General features: G+C 39.2%; 1 protein-coding gene across 1 annotated transcript in view; it reads left to right on the top strand.

The window, feature by feature from the left end:
- The first annotated feature begins 369 nt into the window (after positions 1-369).
- The window catches only part of LOC101169253 (chloride anion exchanger), a 35672-nt gene continuing 14558 nt past the window's right edge, over positions 370-21483 (top strand). The window contains exons 1-14 of the mRNA XM_023952515.2: positions 370-574; positions 884-1060; positions 2174-2313; positions 9080-9190; positions 9656-9816; positions 11453-11617; positions 11697-11849; positions 12074-12156; positions 15801-15948; positions 16057-16170; positions 19167-19244; positions 19337-19432; positions 19556-19662; positions 20078-20147. Coding sequence (XP_023808283.1) covers positions 930-1060; positions 2174-2313; positions 9080-9190; positions 9656-9816; positions 11453-11617; positions 11697-11849; positions 12074-12156; positions 15801-15948; positions 16057-16170; positions 19167-19244; positions 19337-19432; positions 19556-19662; positions 20078-20147 — 1557 coding nt within the window. The 5' untranslated portion in view covers positions 370-574; positions 884-929. The remainder of the gene's footprint in view (positions 575-883; positions 1061-2173; positions 2314-9079; positions 9191-9655; positions 9817-11452; positions 11618-11696; positions 11850-12073; positions 12157-15800; positions 15949-16056; positions 16171-19166; positions 19245-19336; positions 19433-19555; positions 19663-20077; positions 20148-21483) is intronic.

Raw genomic sequence — 21483 nt, 5'->3', positions numbered from 1 at the left:
GTTTGTGTGACTCGGGGGTCTACCCTCAAACGTCAGCTCTGTCATTATTGAGCAATGGGAATCAGGCACTTTCCTTAACTTAGCAATATCAAAGGGTTTCCATTTCTGCTCCTTTCTCCAACTTGAGTAAATGGTCAAAAAATATTTCTCAGGTGTGTCATTGATTATTTTACCTCCTGCTATTGATTGATTTATTAAACATCTAAAAAAATCTCAAGGGTTCATATTTAAAACAGTTTATTTCTAGACTCTAAAGAAGATTTTCCCCCTTAAAACCTGCGTCATGTCCGCACCTCACCAACAACTCGCAGCACCGTGACTCGCCTGCTCTGACCACACCTCCTTCTGCCAAATGTTCTACTTTTGGAATATCAGAAAGAACAATGGTCAAGGATAAGTCAGGCAACCAGCAGTTGTGTGAAACCGGGACTTCATCATGATTGCTGTTAATAATTACAGGCCTGATAAGCAGCAGAGGGCACATTTATTGATGGCAAGACCGTCTGAGGTCTCAGTTGATCTCCAGAGGCAGCAGGAAGGAAAAGTTTATCCGAGCAGATTAGGACCAAGGCAGGTATGTCAGATGAGCAGAATGGCACTGGATGAATATGAAATAAGTAAATTATAAGGCAAAAAGAAAATCTGATATACTATTGCATTTACTTTTTTTTATGTGTATAGTTTTAAGAGGGGGGTTCTAGTCTTTTAGTGTTGGTCTTTGAGGCCTGTTTCTTCTATGTAGAACAAGACAAACCTGACTTCTGTGAAATGCTCACATTCAAGGATCTGGTCTTTTTTAATTTGTCTTTAATAATCTTTGACAGTGACGTTCAAAGGCAAGGCAGGACACTCTTTCTGACCTAATGTGATTAATGTGCCTTAGAGACACGTAGAAAGGCAGCAGCGGTCCTCCGAGCAGCAGAGGCAAGATGATGCGACCAGGAGCCAGGCAGTACGTGGTGACCAGACCACTGTACTCAGAGGACTCCTTTGCAGAAGAGCACGAAAAGGTCTACAGGCAGCGTAAAACCATGCTTGACCACCTGAAGCTTTACTTCACGTAAGGAGCACCTGATGCTTGTGAATTTAGATCTATGTTTTTGTTTGGATGAGTTTCAAAAGCAGCAGATTTATTTGTAACCAGTTGCTTTTGTGATGCTTTAAGGAGATTGGCGGTTATTTTTGGGACGTTTTGAACCTGAAACAGCAGAACGGTGTGTTAACGGCAGCTGCCTTCCTGCAAACTTGTCAGGATACTAAATCGAAAACATTTCATTGTTCCTGAGATTCAGTTTACTGTTTCCTTCTATTTGGGGGGGGGGTCGCTGTGCTCTTCTTCAGCACACAAACTGAAGCGATACAATATGAAAGAACAAAACCTCTCACTGAAGTGACACAAAAGACTATCTTTTGTTGTGAATGCTGCTAAATTTGGACGAAATAACCTGTTAGTCTGTTTTTTTCTTTTGGTAAAAAACTGACAATCAGCTTTAATCCTTGTGTTTTTAGCAGTAATGTATGAGTAGCTTTTCCATAAATATCCAAAAATGATTACTATACTAGAAAAAATTTAATGACAGCTGAAAAGTAAAAGAGATGTTTCTCTGTTGTGTCTCTGTGTCCACAGCCTGATGGATCATGTTTGCTTTTTATTTCTGGGACAGGAAATTGAGGAGCAAATAATTCCAATACCAAAATAAGATAAAATGAAAAATAATGTGCGATCTTTTCCAAAGTTAACTTGATGGCATACAGAAGAAAGCAGTTGTGAAATAGGAAAAATATCTCCATTATATATACGTAAATGTAAATAAGTAATACGTCATGAAAATAAAGTAGTATGTTTGATTTGATACATTACTGAGTGTTTGGAGTTTTTTCTTTATTTGAAGAAATATTTTCTATCTTTCTTTAAGGTTGCTTAAAAAAGTTAAGGCAAAAAAGAAAAATGTTTTTGTTTTAATTCTTTAGTTTAAATGTATATATTTTTGTAAATAGATTGCATAAACCAAAAGATCTGCTAATTTGTGAGTTTCATTTGTTTTTTGTTGTTGTTGTTCATGAGTAGAATCAGCTGAGATTCCCACAACTTCCCAACCTGATTCTTAATCTAAGCCAGATTCAGACTCTCCATCCTTTTACCCCATGTCATTTAGCGATTGTGTCGTTCCAGGTGTGATGTCAAACGAGTCAAACATGCTGCGCTGTCTCTGCTGCCGGTCATCGGTTGGTTGAGGATCTACCGAATCAAAGAGTGGCTGCTCCCCGACGTGGTGTCTGGTGTCAGCACAGGACTGGTGGCAGTACTACAAGGTGAAATAAATAAATAAATAAAAAATAAGGTGAGGGTTCAAGTTTGTTCTGGGGGGTATTCCAGAAAGCAGGTTATGCTAGCTCCCACGGTAAGTTTGAGGCTTAGGAAGTTGATAACCTCAGCTTTCGGTTCCAGAAATGGCGGTATGTTTCAGGGTAGGTCAAGTTGCCATGGCAACTCATGCTCTGAACATAACCTGGTCCGGAGCAGGTTTAGTTGAAGTTTAGTTTGTTTACAGAGAGGTGAAGCAGCATGGCGTGTCCATTTGAAGATGATTTAGTGAATGAAGAAGCTCAGATAATACTTTTTCCACCGTGAGAGGGTGATAAGACCATGTATGGATGTTGGAAAAAGAAACTTTTTTACTTTGATCTAACTTAATTATTTGCTTCAGGTAAGATAATTAAAAATCTTTTTTTTTTTGTTATTTTACTTTCATTCAAAATAATTCAATTAAGTAGATGTTACTTTGGTGCTGCTGTTAGATCGGCACCGCAAAGGATTGTGGGATACCATTTCCTTTGCCTGTCTGGACGGATTTGGGTTTAAGTGTGGGTTTTTGACCAAATGTGTTTAGTTGTTTAGCTGTTTTACTATGTTTTACCGTGTTTTGCCGAGTTATTTTGTCCTAATTTGCTCAAGTCTCTGCACCATGAGTGAGAGGGAGGGAGAGGATGATGAGTTTATATAGCACCCCTACAGTCAATTACTATTCTGACAATGTTGGAAAATTCCTAGATGAATGCACCAACTTGATACTGTTTTGTTCTTTTCATTGTTATAAAAATGAGTATATCTGCCGGCTCAAACTTAGACATATGAGAGTTCAAGAATTATAATTCATAACGATGGAAAAACGATTACTTGAATTGGAGTAATATGACATTTAGTTAAATAAATATGTAAATTTGAGTTGTATTTACAATTATTGAGTTTTATTGACGTAAGAAATTAGGTTGAATAAATTTGACTCAATTACTTACCAATAGAAGTACCGTAATTTCCGGACTACAAGCCGCTACTTTTTTCCTGCGCTTACAGCCTTGCGGCTTATTCAGTGACGCGGCTAATTTATGGATTTAATTGGCGGCCGCCATGTACATACTTTCGAACTCAGTGAATAGTTTGAATTCTAGCACAAGGCATTTATATTCAACACACCTCTTAGCAGCCAAACAGCATGGACTTGACTTCAGGTCTTAGACACTTCAGTCATGGTTCAACAAAATGAAACACGCATGCCCGGCCGCATCCCAGAATCCTTTGGGGCCATTAGACCCAACGTGCATGTGATCGCCGCTACAATATGATGAAGCTTTCAAGTTAAAAGCAATCGTTAAAAGCAGCGTAAAAAAGTCCACCGTCACCAACGGGTTTGGAAAAGCCGGTTTGCTGCGTGACGGAGAGAACAGCGCATGGAGTGAATTTACACTCCATTTACGGTTTCTAAGGAAACCGTAAAAGCGGAATTTTGCTTTGAAAAACTCACAGCCTCCATGTGAGCTGGAGACATCTTCTCCTGCTGATTGAGCTGCGGGGCCGATGGCAGTCTGATGGCTCCCACACGTAACAACGCATCCGCCCCTCATACACAAAACGTACAGTTTTAAGTCCGATTGCTCTGCACAGAAACTATTTGCTCCTTACACAATGGGGACGAAGTGCTCCTCCTTGAAGCCGCCCTGGCCAGAGGTGTCGCAGTAGATAAGAAGGGGAGACAAGGAGCGCGCGGGGCGGGAGCGGAGCGCAGAGGCGTCCGCGGAGTGCAGAGGCTTCTGAATTCTGCCGCACGCGCCGCACTGAGGCGCGCGTATCACGCTGAGGCGCGCGCTTTTCAGTCGCCGCTGCTGTATTTTACCGGTGTGTTTTTTAACCAGTCCTGTTACTCCCATAACGCTGCTGCGACACAAGCGGAAGGAGAGCTGTACCCGTTCACCCCTTCATGCACTGCTGATACTTGCTCATTCTTAAACACGTACAACAGTATGGCGAGCCGGGCATTGGCCCCGCCTTTAGCCCCTAAGACTCATGGGAAATGTGGAATCGCGGATGTAAATTTCCTCATTATAACTGAGGGATGTAATGTTGATTATATGGTTACTGTTTGTAATTTTATGTGTGATACCTAGATTGTCAATAAGTAAAAAAAAATGATATAAAAACACCATAACTGAGGAACTTGTGAACAGAATATAGGTCCATGCTGTTTGACAGATGTCGATACACTCAAATACGTGAGCCAGAGGCAAAGCTGGCACCACCCACAATGTGCTAATGAATTCCACTCACTCTGGGATGCTGGCCTTGATCTGTCAGGATGACAATATCGCCTAACACATGCGCGGCTTGTACTCTGACGCGGTTTGTGTATGTATAAAAGCAGTCAAACACGTGAAAATGGGTGGGTGCGGCTTGTAATCGGGTGCGCTTTGTAGTCCGGAATTTACGGTAAATAATTTAAGTTGGCAAAATTGGATAAATTATATATATATATATATATATATATATATATATATATATATATATATATATATATATATGCGTCACGTGAAAATGGAAATAAGATCAGAAACTCGTGCGTTTACTTTGTCTGTTCTTCTACTACAAGCAGAAACTCTTTCTTTTGATGATGCAGCCGTGTTACTTTTTTGATGGACGTATAATCTTCATACGCCGTCATTAATCTCAGACTCCGTCTCACTGAAGTATAGCGCTTTCTTTTTTTCTCCACGCGTTTCCATGGTGACTCCGGAAATCGGCGATCTATTGAGAATGTCTTTATGTACTTGACATGCACGTGCATTAACCCAGGGTTACCAAGTCGAGCGTAATTACGCCAACTCATATCCGGTCTTTTGGAACCGACATACCCAGAGTAAGCAAGTTCAGGCGGATTTCAGCCAGAGTTCAGGATTAAAGTCAGGCTAGTTTAAACATGCTTCCTGGAATACCCCCCTGAACTGTAACTAACAAAAACAAATGAACACACCTAAGCGCCAAAAAGGGGGGTTGAAGGTGGCTGGTTCAAGGGACCCAGACTGATGAGGGGTTTCGCAGAGGCCCCTAACGATGATGAAATAATAAAACAGAAAACATAATTTAAGTAAGTAAGTAATTTATATATAATCACAGATATTTTATTTTTTGTTTTGGAAACATCAGGTTCTGCAGCCCCCCACCCCTTATGTGTTTTAAAATGGTTCAGTCCGACTGGATTGAACTTTCACGAAAGTGCCGGCGCAGTTTGTGGCAGACAGGGCCACAGTGTGTGAAGTAGAGAAGACATACTTTAATAATCAGGATTCCAAAAAAGATGGGAAAAGAAATTAGAGAAAAAGGAATACATGTTTTCCCGGTCATTCATGTTTTAGTATCGCGGTTTCACATACTTGCGTATTTTTATCAGTTACTGTATGCAAATAAGAAATGCATACAGTGGGCGGAGCGCAATGAATTAAACCCCACCCAGAGGTAATAGGGAATTTCTGAGGAGGGGAACGAAGAGGAAGATCACGCCGGCCTGTCGGCTTCTCCGCCAGCTGCTAAAAAATATTTCACACCAAGCAACAGCCGGTTCTACCAGTTCTTGAACTACTGTAACCCTTGTGCTATCCTTGGCACTTTAACATTGGGAGTTGGGTCATCTAGACCCCACAAGACAGTGCGCTGAACCTTTTTTCTTCAATGATTTGTGATCTTCACTGGTGTCCGTAGATTACATGATATCGTCTTCACCTTTATCCACCTTTGCCATGGTAGGGATAACACATCAATGTAAAGGTGGGGTAATAGGATAGCACAAGGGTTGAGCAAAGTTTGTGCCCCTGCATGGAGAAATCAGCTCACTCAGTAGCGACCGGAAAATATCCTGAAACGCTGAAGAAGATAATCGAGGAGAATGATCATCATCCAGATGGAATAAATGATGAATGAAACCGGCCTCTTCGGGAAGACGATGACCTATTCGCGGGTCTCTCCGGTGAATAAGGGGGAATACCGTGTTTCACCCAGTATTTCGGAAAAAAATATATTAGTGAAATAATCATTTCATTAAAATATTTATCAAGCTTATTCAACAATACTTTATGTCCCCTCTTTCAAAATTATTTTTCTGAAAATTCTGAACTGAGTCAAGAAGACCAGCATCGTTAGAAACAGCAGCTGCAGCATCTGTCAGTCAGCCTCCAACTGCTCAAACCCAACCTGAACCAGTCTCAGAGCTCCCACTTGAAGAAGATGAGCAACTGTGTGTGGTCAAATGATAATAATAATTTATATTTTCAATAATAATAATTACAAAACAAAGGTGAATCTGTCATAATTAATTAAAGTAAATGAAAGTCAATGAAATAAATTATTTTTAACAATTTTAATAGTTCGAAAATATTTGCCCTCTTTCATTTTCCTGTTCAACACTGCTTATTCTGTCACTAAATTAAAATGATAAAGAAAATGGTATTTGACCTTTCATTTTCAAAAAGTTCTCTGGTAAATGTGTAGCAAAATTAATTTAGAAATGTCTAATTTAACAATTAAAATGGATTAACAGAAATGCTTTTTCATTGTTAAAATGTAGCTGCATCAAATGACTCAAAATTAAATTAAAAAATCAATACTTCAAAATGCTTTTTCATTTTCTACTTAAAAACCGCTTATTCTGTGTCATAATTAAAACGAAAATGCAAATAGGGGATTGCATTTTCATTTTAACATCCACCCTGCCAACATTGTCGCATTATTCAATTCAAATAAGGATTTCCAGTGGGGAGGCGGGGCGATGACGTCAGTGCTTTCTCCGGCTGCTAAGAGACACATGCTAGGAGCAGTGGAGCTGTGTGTTAGTGGCAGGGGAGATGGTTTTGTGTTGGTTGTGAACTTGTGATGATATTACATAGCTTCTCAGGACTACGGTAAGTAGCAGCATTTCCGCCTTTTGCGGTCCTCCTTCGGACGCACCGCGGACAAGCTTTTTTTCTTCGGACCGGCAGCTGCCTTCACATAGTGGAGCGCGAAGCTCCCGAAGGCAGAAGTGCTCCTACGATCTGAGAAACCATCACATGAATTTGTGTTTCCAGTGGTGTCCAGAACAAAATAAAGGATGATGTAATTCCCAGAATAAGCGGTTTTTAAGTAGAAATTGAAAAAGCATTTTGAAGTATTGATTTTTCATTTTAATTTTGAGTCATTTGATGCAGTTACACTTTGAAAGTTAAAAAGCATTTCTGTTAATCCATTTTAATTGTCAAATTAGACATTTCTAAATGAATTTTGCTACACATTTACCAGAGAACTTTTGGAAAATGAAATGTCAAATACCATTTTCTCTATTATTTTAATTAAGTGACAGAATAAGCAGTGTTGAAGAAGAAAATGAAAAAGCATTTTGAAGGATTACTGTTTCGTTTTAATTTAGAGTCAAAAAATGCAGTTTCATTTTGAAAATGAAAAAGCATTTCTGGTTTTGACTTTTATTTTTCATTATGCTACAGAATCGCTTCAGTACAAAATACTTAGCAGCGGCCCTCCCCAGCACTAGTTTAATCGCCATCATACAGAGTTCAGTGACTCTGCAGCAAAGGGAAGTCCCCACGTAGTTTACACCACCAAGACAATAACACATTACGTAATGAACTAATGAAAAGCTGTAATTCAAAAAACACTAAGTGTTTATTCATCAATTGAAATGTGTGTGTGTTTTAGTGGGGTGGGGTAGGGGGTACCATCCTCAGTCATTTAGGGGCTGTGAGTCAGTTTGTACAGTCAGACAGAATCAGGTTGTTTTTAGGACCATTTAACCCAAATGACCTCCAATAAAATAATACACTGTGACTAGATCAAGATCTCAACAACTGCTTTATCTAGGTTTGCAGATTACAGTGATTGTCAGGAGTGTATTATGATCATATGATACAAGAGAATACTGAACAGAACATTTATGAACAGTCTCTTTAGAAATCATTTACTAAGATCAGAAAAAAAGGCTCTTGATAGCAAAACACTATCTGATGATCAAGTCTTGCCTCATAACTGATTGATGTATTTTAACGTTCACAAACTTGAATGGAGTTTTACTACAGTGTCACAGTACTGTTACTACAGTACTACAGTGTCAACACAAAAGAGGCAATTTTCATTGAAGTGGGTCTTTAAAATGGCACCATTGTATGACGTTGCAAAAATGGCTCAGAGCAACCAACTAGGAAATTTGTATACATTATAATGGCACAATATATACCGGTAATCTCTTTAGGACTGCAGCTTTGATCTGTCACTTAATAAAGATATCCATTTTTGTTTTCAAAAGCTAGCGACCTCACCAAATGTTTAGGTAAATCAATCATGCATGATCCATGACCTCGATCAATGCGGAAGATGCCGATTCTTGCGCATGGTCACCACGTCACCACGTTTATGGGAGCGCTGTTTCAAGCATGCTCTATTCCTGTGCACAACAATGATGACCAAAATGGAGCCCTGTACGGAGCAGCCTTTTCAATATTGCTGCCATCATTTCACCCCCTCAAAGGAACATAGAATCTTACCAAAATTTATTTAAATGTAAATAATAACATTGCACCAAACTTACATGTAGTAACTATGGGAAATGATTAAGATAACCCCCCCCCCTCAGCTTTTTGACATGCTTACTAATGTATTTTATTCCATTTTGTCTCCTGGACATTTTGGGATCTGCTGAAATGTATGTTTTTAAAGATCTGTTCAATTCAGCAGGGTTTTTCAGTGCTACATGTCTTTGTGAAACAGGAATGGCTTACTGTTTGCTGGCCTCTCTGCCACCCTGGTATGGTCTTTTTTCCGCCTTCTTCCCTGTGGTCATCTACTTTTTCATGGGTACTTCGAGGCACATCTCAGTGGGTAAGTCTGGCAAGAGCATTTAGATGGGGGGAACAGAGCTGTGGCTTAGTAATAGTAAATAAATCACTGAACATGTTGTAATGTATGTACTGTATGTACAAGATTGAACCCATCTCAAATTAGTGAGAGCCCAGAGAAATCCTGGTCCTCTGTCCAGCATATTATATTTTTCTTTTTTCACTCTTTTTGCTTAACCCTTGTGCTATCCTAGGCACTTTAACATTGGGAGTTGGGTCATCTAGACCCACTAGACGGTGCGTTAAACCTTTTTTCTTCAATGATTTGTGATCTTCACTGGTGTCCATGGATTACAGGAAATCTTTCCCCCTTAGTCATGGTCGGGAGAGCACGTCAATGTAAGGGTGGGGTTATCTAAGATAGCACAAGGGTTAAAAGATAAAAAGTGCAATAGAAATGCAAAACTCATTTGTGTTCCTTTCCGTTCCATTCCCTCTCTCCCTCCAGGTCCATTCCCAGTCTTGTGTCTGATGATTGGCTCAGTGGTGACTAGGCTCATACCGGACGAAGGGCCCCCTGTCAACATCACAGGACTTGAAGGCCTGTCAGTAGATGATCAAAGGGTTTTAGTGGCTTCATCTGTGACCTTCCTCGTTGGCATCATGCAGGTTAGCAAAAAGAACAAGATATATGATGATCTTGGAGACAATTGGAGCAGAAATTAGATGTCTAAGTTCCCTGGTGAACTTAATGTGGGAGATGTTGATGTAGTTGTAGTTGGATGCAGAAATGTTGTCCTGTTGGCCTTGGTTTGAAACTTTGGTGCACTCTTTTGACTGTTCTCTGGTAAAAAGAGTTAAAAAAAGGCTACTGTGTTTGCTGGGCATTTCTAATTAAAAAACAGGCAAATGTTTAAAGGACCAAAAGGGTAAAAGTAATAGACTTGTGCCGCCAAACTGTAGCCATAATTTGTCTTGCTTACGTTTGTCCAAACTAAATTAGCTCAGAGTTTTATGACCTAATGTTACACCAAACTTACAAACTATCTTATCTTAACTCTGGAAAGTAGAAAATAGGAGTAAAACACTTTTGAATTTAATTTGTGAAAAAAATTGACGCCACACTGATGTTTTCTATCTTTTTTGTAACTCCTCATAACATAGACATTGATTTTCTGTTTTGATTTTCTTTAATCTCACTTTCCTGCTTCAATTTGTCAGAAAGAGTTGTCAACAGGCTGCCGTGGCTTTGTCTTAGTGAGATTTTTTTCCTTTACGCAAAAGCAAGTTTTCGTTACGTTTGTCCCACACAACCTGGGAAATTCTTTATTGGAAATATTTTATTAGTTAACCTCTGCGCGTGTTGGAGAAAGTGTTCCATCACCTGCATATGTTTGGCACTGAGGGCTTCGGAACATCCCATAGAACCAAAGCTTTTTGATTGAGACTGGATAGGATATTCCTTTCAGAGGGCATTTATTTCATAGGGTTAGTGAGTAAAGTTTAGTAAAATCTGGAAGACTAGTAAACAGACAAAAATCTGCTTACCTACTTTTTGACAAGAACACTTTTATTTTTTCTGTATTTGCTTCTTTTACCTCACAAGGACCTGAGCTAATATTTGAGCTCTACACATGTAGGGCCCCAGTTAAGCAGAATTAACAACGGTGGTAAATATGTGATGGTCTGAATAGGTTAAATGTCATAATGCATCATATGAGAGAGCACGGTGCAACCCTGCCCCGTTTCTCTACACCGTTGCTAAGAACTCTCTGTTTTTGCCTTCTCCTGCGAGCTCACGGGAGCAGAAAAAGGAGGAATCTGTGTATTTTTAGAATTTTACCTAATCTTTCTTATAACTACGAATGCATTTAAATCTAATGTTATTTCAGGGTGAACTACAGACTTACAAAACAGACAAACAACGCAACAAATAATCCCAAGCATCACTACAAGTGGCATTGGATCACAAACATTTGGAAACTTCTTTTTCTTCATCTCTGTGTTCTAAAGTTTTCTACTAGTTTTCTCCAAACCATCCTCTGTGTGCTGTCCTTTTTGTGTACTCATGCCTGTCCATCTTTGTCCTCTCAGAGAAAATCTTAGGATTTATCTTGGGCATTGTGACAAAGTACTGAAAAAAAATGTCAGCAAGAAAACCCCATGATTAGAAAATTCTATTTTCTAACAACAAGTAGCTTCCTTTTTGTAAATAATTGTAATCTTTCTTGTGGCTTTTTAACTGATATCAATTTCATAGGAGCATTTTCATTTTCAGTCAATTTTACCTGTCTTTCTTTTCCAGTTGGGAATGGGATTACTGCAAGTGGGCTTTGTTGTCATGTATCTGTCCGACACTTTGGTCTCTGGCTTCACCACGGCTGCTGCCATCCACATCCTGGTTTCTCAGCTCAAGTTTGTTCTGGGACTGCAAGTTCCAGGCTTCAGTGGACCACTGTCACTTATTTATGTAAACAAATTTCCCTGACTGATCTCATAACCCATGAAATGTGAAGGCTTTATGTCATCTTGTGCTCTTTCTTTTTCAGACCTTGGAGGTCATTTTTAACAAGATCACTTCCACTAACGTGTGTGACCTGGTCATCGCCTTGATAATCATGGCGATGGTGTTTATTGTAAAAGAGCTGAATGACAAGTTCAAATCCAAGCTGCCTGTGCCCATACCAATTGAGGTTATAATGGTAAGCTCTTGTTGTGCAACACTCCCTCTGTATATTTCCAGAGTATGCAGCGGTGAAGTTTATTAAACTGATGTATGAGTAGACTGATAAGATCTAATATTAACTCCCCACAGAAACAAGAATTTGAAAGACTCAATAGCAATGAAACTGTATGCCAGCCAAGAAAGAGCTGTAAAACTGCATAATTCATCTGTTGTAAAATGTTTTTTCTCAACCTTTTACAGACTGTGATTGCATGTGGAGTTTCATACGGATTCGACTTTGAAAATAAGTTTGGAATTGATGTTGTTGGCCATATTCCACAAGGGTAAGAGCAGAGAAGTCAATGTTAAAGTAAAAAAAAAAAAAACCTCTAGAAATGTCTTTTGTACCTCCATTTTTTTATTTAAACTTGCCTCGGAATGGAGAAAGACAGACAGGGTAGAAGAAAGGAAAGGAAAAGCATGTCAACCCGTTCTGAAAGTTGTCCCAAATGAAAAAGACGAGCTCTATAATGTTCATCATAGAAACACTTCAACTGTAAGAGAATGAACAGAAAAAAGAATCCAGGAAAAAATATTATTTGATTTTTAAAGAATTTATTTGCATATTAGTGCAGAAAATCTATTTTGGTCAACAACAAAAGTTTACTTCAATCTTTGTAATGTTATGCTCAGTCAGTCAAAGCTTTATTGTCAATTCTTAGCATGTGCATCACATACAATGAATGGAAATTCCGTTTCTTACTCTCTCATGCCTGTCCAAGAGAAAAAATAAATAAAATAAAATAAATAAATAAAAAGAAAAGACAAGAAAGACTATTTACAATATTAGCCAATAAAGTGCGAGTGCACTTTAGGCAATATCTCTTGGCAGGGGGGGGGGGGGGGGGGGGGAAATTCGTTTGAGCACTGTTTAATGGGGGGAGATGGGTGGTGGGTGGAGAGGGGAGAGGTTGTTTAGCATCCTGATGCCGTGGTGTGTGAAGCTGTTTCTGAGCCTGGTGGTTCAGGAGCGGAGGCTCCTGTACCTCCTCCCCGAGGGCAGAAGGCTAAACAGGTTGTGTGCAGGGTGGTGTGCGTCCTTGATTATTGTTAGTGATTTGCGGGTGAGGCGGGTGATGTATAAGTCCTGCAGGGAGGGGAGTGGTCCTCCAATGATTCTCCTGGCTGTGTTGACTATGCGCTGCAGGGCTCTCCTGTTGCTGTGTGTGCAGCTGCCACCCCACACAGTGATGCAGCTGGAGAGAATGCTCTCTGCTAGAGACGTTGCTGACCTTTCTTTGCCAATGATGTGGTGTTGGCGGTCCAGGAGAGGTCCTCATTGATGTGGACCCCCAGGAATTTAGTGCTGCTCACTCTCTCCACAGCAGTACCGTCGTTGATCAGTGGCAGTGTTGAGTGTGGCCCCTCTGGAAGTTGACAACAATCTCCTTTGTCTCGCTGACATTTAGCAGGAGGTTCTTATCTCTGCACCATTTTGTCAGCAGATCTTCTTCTTCCCTGTAGTTGGTCTTAATCCCCCTATGTGATGAGACCCACCAGAGTTGTGTTGTCTGCAAATTTCACAAGGTGGTTGGTGCTGTGGGTTGTTGTGCAGTTATGTGTCAGCAGAGTGAAGAGCAGCGGACTGAGCACACAGCCTTGGGGTGCCCCGGTGTTGAGAATGATTGTATTTGATGTGTTGATGCCGGCACGTACTGTTTGTGGTCTTCGGCTGAGGAAGTCCAGCAGCCAGTTGCAGATGGGGGTATTAACACCCAGCTTGTCCATTTTGCAAATGAGTTGCTGTGGTATTATTGCGTTAAATGCAGATGCCTTTTTGTCTAAGTGGGTGAGAGCTGCATGGAGAGCAGAACAGATGGCGTCCTCTGTCGATCGTTTGGGTCGGTATGCAAACTGAAAGGGGTCTAGGGTGGGGGGAAGGGTGGATTTTATGTGTGACATGCTTAGCCCTTTAAAGCACTTGATGATGATGGGCGTTAGTGCTATGGGGCGGTAGTCATTGAAGCAGGATGGTGATGGTTTCTTTGGCACAGGTGTGATGGTGGTAGCCTTGAAGCATGATGGGATGATGGCTAGCTCCAAGGAGATGTTAAAGATGTCTGTGAAGACATCCTTTAGCTCTTCTGCGCAGTCCTTCAGCACACGGCCTGGGATATTGTCTGGACCCGCAGCTTTCTGTGGGTTGATGGTGGAGAGTGTCCTCTTCATTCACGCTGGCAGTTATCAGGTGCAGAGTTTGGTCGTGGGGGGAGGGGGCGTTTTCTGTGGGTGTGTGCTATTTAGTCCTTCAAAGCGTGAAAAGAAGCTGTTCAGGTTGTTGAGAAGGGGGGTGTTGTTCTCACAGCTCTGTGGTGCAGGCTAGTCTGTGATGGCCTGGATGCCCTGCTACAGGCTCTGTGCATCTCTGCTGTCGTTAAAGTGAGAAGATACCTTGTGCATATAGTCTATTTTTGCCTTCCTGAAGCCTAGGGACAGGTTGGCTCTTGCTGTTCTTAGGGCAGCTTCATCCCTTGCTCTGAAAGCATTGTCTCGGGCCCTCAACAGCCCTTTGACTTCCACTGTGGGCCATGGCTTCTGGTTGGCTCGAATGATGATGCTTTTTGTGTGTGTCACATCATCCATGCACTTTGTGATGTGTACTCCTCGATGTCTGTGAGGTTGTTGTAGGTGGCAGTTTGTTTGAACATGTTCCAGTCTGTTGTTTCAAAGCAGTCCTGAACGGCAGAGGATGCTCCCTCTGGCCAACTCTTACTTGGGGGGACACACTATCTACTCCTGGTAAGATAGAGGTCTTTTTTGGTCCATTCTTCCATGTAGATTTTCTCAAGAGCTGTAATGCTTTAAGGGTTTAGCTGGAAAATGCAAACTTTCAACTCCCCCCACAGATTCTCTATTAGACTGAGGTCCTGAGACTGGATAGAACACACCTTGAAATGCTTTACATGTAGCCACTCCTTGGTTGCCATGGTGATGTGTTTGGGGTCATTGTTTTGCTGGAATATCCAGACACATTTCATCCTCAAAGATCTCACCTATGGAATGAGTTTGTTTGCCCAAAATTTCTTCATACATGTATCCATTCATCCTTCCTCCATACAGATCAGTAATCCTGTCCTCTTTGCAGAAAAACAATCCCAACGCATGTTGTTTCCACCTCTATGCTTTACAGTGGGTGTGGTGTTCTGGGGATGTAGTTCAGCATTCTTCCTCCTCCAAACACGGCGTTTATGCCAAAGAGTTTCATTTTGGTATCATCTGAACACATGACAATCCTCTGGATCATCCATAAGGTCTCTGGAGAATTTTAGACAGGTTTGGACATGTGCTGGCTTAAGCAGGGGGACCTTTGAAAAAAAATGCAGGATTTGAAACCTTAACAAAGTTGTGTTACTATAGTAACCTTTGTTATTGCGGTCCCGGGTGACCTCTAGTTCTGGGCAGTTTCCTCACCATCCTCAAGATCATTTGTTCCACCCAGTGAGATCTTTCATGGAGCTCCAGGTGGAGGGAGATTGTTGTGTTTCTTCCATTTTCTAGTTTGCTCCAACAGTTAGTTATACAAATAACCAGTTCAAATAGGTGACATTAATACAGGTAACCAGTGGAGGAGAGAAGAGCTTCTTAAAGAAGAAGTAAAAGGTCTATGAGAAACAGAATGCTTACTTGTTAGTTGGAGATAAATACTTATTTTCTGCACCATTGTGCAAATACATTTTTATAAAAAATAAACAAATGAGATTTCCTGGATTCTTTGTTACTATTTTGTCTTGCACAGTCTAAATAGCAACACAATGGATATACAGCTAAATCTTAAATTGTTGAACAATACTATACATGTAAAATTATGCATCAGTTCTGAAGGTGTATTTAAAAACTCTACGTAGTATTACTTAGTACATGTCACTCTTTTATAGTGTACCAGCATCAACCTGATTGGGAAAAATGCTGTAGATTTCATTTTCTGTAGGTATGAATCTCCAGTGGCCCCAAACCTGCAGATCTTCCAGGAGACAGCAATGGAGGCATTTCCGATGGCCATTGTGGGTTTTGCTGTTGCTTTCTCAGTGGCAAAAGTTTATTCTGTAAAACATGATTACACTATAGATGGAAATCAGGTATGGAAATGGATTTTAAACTGAAAATCTTGACTAAGATCAAATTTGGATTAATTAGGATCTTCTTTGCAACTGATCAAACAAATGTTACGTTTGATCTTTTTGCAGGAGCTGATAGCTTTTGGAGTAAGTAACATGTTTGGAGCTACCTTCAAGTCTTTTGCAGCAAGTACAGCTCTCTCCAGAAGTGCAGTGCAGGAAAGCACGGGTGGAAAAACCCAGGTAAACTAATAGAATTTGAAATTTGTTATCACAAATGTACATTTTCAACGTCAAACTCAGCATTACAACATGGCTTAACTCACAAAAATCTAAAACCACCCTTCTTCACGACAAATCATCAGTTCAAACTAATAATGTAAAATCCAAACAAAATACATTGCAGATGTTTACGCCCCTAATGCAAGAACTCAGCAAAAATCTGAACACATTGGCACTTGTGTTTAAAACCTATGTGTCTTTATATTATATGTTATATGTACCCTTTCTCCTGATTCTTTGTTTACCAGCAACACAATGAACCAACAATAATCAATTTTTTATGAAAAGACACTTGAAACAACAATCAGATTTACATTACCCTGGGCCTTTGGGTGCAACAAAACATCTCATGTTATTTATCTTACCCTGGGTCAATTTTTTTAGACAGTCCAGAAATGTAAATTAAATATTTTTATTAAATTGTTAATTGTTCCTGCTAAACAACAATTGCTGCAGAAAAGTACTCAATACTAAAAGTACTAAATACTACAATCAGAGTTTGATGTCTTTATAAAACACTCTATCAGTTAGATCCAAGTAGTACACTAGTGATTTCTACTCCATCCAACCATCCATCCATGCATCATCCATCCATCCATCTATCCAGCTTGCCAAACATCCATCCATCTATCTGTTCAAGTATCCATTGGTCCAATCATCCATCCAATCATGCACGAATCATCCATCCATTTGTCTATCCAATCCATCCATCTATTCGAACATCCATCTATCCTACCATGCAATCACCCATCCATCTATTCTTCCATCCATCCATACATCTATCCATTCATCCACCCATGTATCATCCAACCATCTATCTATCTATCTATCTATCTATCTATCTATCTATCTATCTATCTATCTATCTATCTATCTATCTATCTATCTATCTATCTATCTATCTATCTATCTATCTATCTATCTATCTATCTATCTATCTATCTATCTATCTATCTATCTATCTATCTATCTATCTATCTATCTATTCAATCATCCATCTATTCAATCATCCATCTATCCTTTCAATCATCTATCCATCCATCTTTTCATCATCCATCCATCCTATCATCCATCCATCCAATCATCATCCATCCATCCATCCAATCATCCACCCATCAATCCAAATATTCATCCATCTATCTATGCATCAATCCCTTCATCCATCTATCCATCTATCCATCTATCTATCTATCTATCTATCTATCTATCTATCTATCTATCTATCTATCTATCTATCTATCTATCTATCTATCTATCTATCTATCTATCTATCTATCTATCTATCTATCTATCTATCTATCTATCTATCTATCTATCTATCTATCTATCTAATCATCCATCTATCCTTTCAATCATCTATCCATCCATCTTTTCAGTCATCCATCTATCCTTTCAATCATCCATCCATCCATCTTTTCAGTCATCCATCCATCTTTTCAGTCATCCATCCATCCATCCATGCATCATCCACCCATCTATCCAAATATTCATCCATTCATCTATCCATCAATCCATCCATCATATCATCAATCCATCCATCTATTCAATCATACATCCATCTATCCAAAAATCCATCCATCCGTCCATCCAATCATCCATCCATTCAAACATCCATCCAATCATCCATCCATGCATCCATCCATCCATCCATCCATCCATCCATCCATCCAGCCATCCATCCATCCATCCATCCATCCATCCATCATCGGTCATCCACCCATCTAGCCAAACATTCATCCATCCATCCATCCATCTATCCATTTTCCATCTTTCAGTGTTTAATTTCAAGAGTCGGGTGATTTACTTTAGGGGGGCTAAGACCCTCTGCCAAGATCCAGTTTCAGAACTTTAGACCCGACAACAGTAACGACGGGGGCCCTGAAGTGCAGATCCCATAAACAAATCACTCGATCCAATTACATACTGAAAGCTCACAACAACGACAACAAAAGCAAAACAAATAAAAACAACATTAAATGTTAGAAAACAAAACACAATTTAAAAAAAATGAAACAAAATAAAGAAAACATTTGCAAAAACAAAAGTACTTTCCAGAAATCAGGAAGAAATGTCAAAAATAAAAACACAAAAAGAAACTAGAAAAGGTATGTACTATGGGACATCACTGACTGGATGATGATGTTTGTCCATCATTTCAACCAACGGTTTTTTGGCATAGAGCGATACTTTTATTAGTATACTGACCTTGAGCACACATTTGAAAAAACTCGTGTCATCATTCAATCAGTGACATTCCATAATACCTATCTTTTCTGGTTTCTTTTTGTAACATTTCATTTTGATTTCTGGAAATAAGTTGTGTTTTTCGAAATGTTTCATTTTATTCATTTTTTTTATTACATTAGGAATTTTGCTTTGATTTTTCAAAAAGTAGTGTTTTATTATTTTTGCTTTTTTAATTGCCATTGTGAACTTTTATATGTTTTTGCGTCTAGTGATTTGTTAATATGATTTGATCTTCAGGGCCACAGTAGTCCTTGCCATATTCTACACTAGTGACATTTCTGATCCACAATAAATGGGCATTAGAGCTTCATTGCTATAATAAAGTCCTGAAGCACTCTGCTTTCTCCATGTGGACTTTCCAAGGTGTGCACATGTATGGCTATCTGATCTAGTATCAAGAAAATGTTAATGAGTAGCTGGTTTAAGGTTTGTTGCTTACAATTCTCTTTTTGACTTTGAGACATGAGCACTTTCCAGTTGTGCTCAGGACGCTTCCTGTTCAACAGTTAAATTGAATTGCACCTTTCTAGGATTTTATGAAATCATGGTTGCTCTAGTTTTGGTAGATTCTCACAAAGCAACATTTACATTTCTGAGTTAAAGTACATACAAGTACAATTTTAAGGCTTGTGAGGCGCCATTTCTCTTTATGAAATAAAAATATCCTCTTGCAAAGTTTGTTCTTACTACTTTTCTTTTCTACTTTTTAGGTGGCTGGTTTGATCTCAGCTATCATAGTGATGATTGTCACTCTGGCTATTGGATTTCTTCTGGCACCCCTGCCAAAGGTGCAAAATCGGGATCCATTTTATCCAATTAATGTTATCAAATCTTTCACAACCCTCCAGCAGGTTAGATCTAACCTTTGACTCTTTTCCAGTCTGTGTTGGGTGCTGTGGTCATCGTTAATCTAAAGGGCATGCTGATGCAGTTCAGAGATATTCCATATCTGTGGAGGAGAGACAAACCCGACTGTGTAAGAGCCAACATTCAGAGCAATACCACACAATCATGAAAAGCTCTTGTGATCTTATAATCAGAGTTGTTTACACTTCATAAAAAGAGAGCGGGGTAATGAAATGTTTTGTCATCAAACAAGATGGTGTGGTTGTGCACCTGCACTGCATCCATTTTGCTGGGGCTGGATCTTGGATTGGCTGTTGGCCTTGGTGTGGAACTCATCAGTGTTGTTCTGAGGGTTCAGTTGTGAGTATAAAGGCAGACCAATGCTACACATTCTATGCTTTAACTTATGTTTGTTAGCCGTTTCAGCTCCATCATAGGTTTAATGGGCACCAGTGTTGTGTTGGTGGTTCCAGTTCTTCTTTGATCAAGATTAACACTTTTATGGTTCACAACAGTCTACTTATTAACAACCCAAACCTCATTTTTGTTGTTGTGACACAATAAGTCAGCAAAAAAACTACTTTTCGGTTCCACCAATAGATCCTTGAGCTGATTTATTTTACCAGTCTCTGTTTACAATTATTTTTGTGAGCTTATTAGTTCAGTATAAACCTATTATCTAATAAGTTCAGTCTTGGTTTTTGCACATATGTTCCAGCACCGCTGAGCTGAAAGCTACAGCTTTGTTTTTAAAAATGGTCTTTGTGTTTTCCAGTCCTCGCTGTAGTGTGCTAGCTAACATTACAGGAACCGACATCTACAAAGACAGGAAGGACTACTTCAGTGTGAGTTGGCTTGTGTTTCTCTCTCCTTCAAGCATTAAATGAAATCAGAAAACCATTATTGTTTCAAAGGGATCTGAATGTGTCTGTGGCTCATAATGCTCAATTTAGCTGCAAATGTATCACACACTGGACTTCTATGATGTGATGGGTCCTGCATGTTGAAAAAATGTCTTCATGTCAGTAATTTGTTAGGTGACATCTTTCCAAAAAACCACATTGTTTGTTGTTCATGAATCTAAATGTTTTGGGGATTTTTGAGATTTGCCAACCTTTGTAGAAAACAGCCTGTTGTATGAAATTAATTCACTGTAACATTTGCATTAAAATGCTTTTTTTTTATAATCTATTTATAAATTTGATCAAAATTCTCATCTTATTCTTGTGGTGTGTTTGCATATAACCTTTATCTAACAGCAAATACAGATACTCAATAGTTAGAGGGTGGCAGCATGCAAACTATTTCTCCATCTCCATTTAATGTTTTCTTTAATTGAAAATTTAAAAAATAGATTTTTCTCCTGAAAGCAGGTAACATGTTCATGAAAACACACCCAGTGGTGAACCTTTCAAAACAGACAAGAAAAAAAGCTTTGCACTATCTGTAAATAACAATGAGAGGCCAATACACCAATAAAACGCTGCATCACAGATCATAAAATATACTATTTATTATAACTAAATACGCTTGGAAAAAGAAACATTTCTTTTTCTATCTCTGTGTTCTTGTTTTTTTTTTTCTATTAGAATTCATGACTCAGATTATTGCGGGAGGACCATTTTATTTTAAATATGTTTATAGAAACAGTATAGTGATAAGCTTGACATCAATATTTGGACCAGAGGAAAACAGTTCAAGAATACAAAATAAACATGTCTCCTAAAATTCTTGCAATTTTTGTTTATTTATTATTTATTTTTTCCTGAGGATAAAACACACCAATGTCATTTAGCCCTTGTGCTTTCCTATGGGGTCAAGATGACCCTTGACGTGTTCTCCCTACCATGACAAAGGTGGATAAAGGTGGAGAAGATTTCATGTAATCCATGGACACCAGTGAAGATCACAAATCATTGAAGAAAAAGGTTTAGTGCACTGTCTTGTGGGGTCTACATGACCCAACTCCCAATGTTAAAGTGCCTGGGATAGCACAAGGGTTAATGAGCTCTACAGGGGCCTCTTCAGTAATTAGAGGTTGATTCTACATTATTAAATACGTTCGAATGAAAATAACAGAAAATTGTCCTAACCTTTCCTAACAGATCAGTCTTTTCCTAGAAATCTCAGCTCTATTTTTGTTATTTTTACGAGTTACCGTTTTTTTTCTCTGAACACAGT

Source organism: Oryzias latipes, chromosome 23 (genome assembly GCF_053564925.1).
Source record: "Oryzias latipes strain Hd-rR chromosome 23, Olatipes_Hd-rR_3.1".
NCBI classification, from domain to species: domain Eukaryota; kingdom Metazoa; phylum Chordata; class Actinopteri; order Beloniformes; family Adrianichthyidae; genus Oryzias; species Oryzias latipes.
Note: the sequence above shows the minus strand (reverse complement) of the source record. Positions and strands in the feature narration are given on the sequence as shown.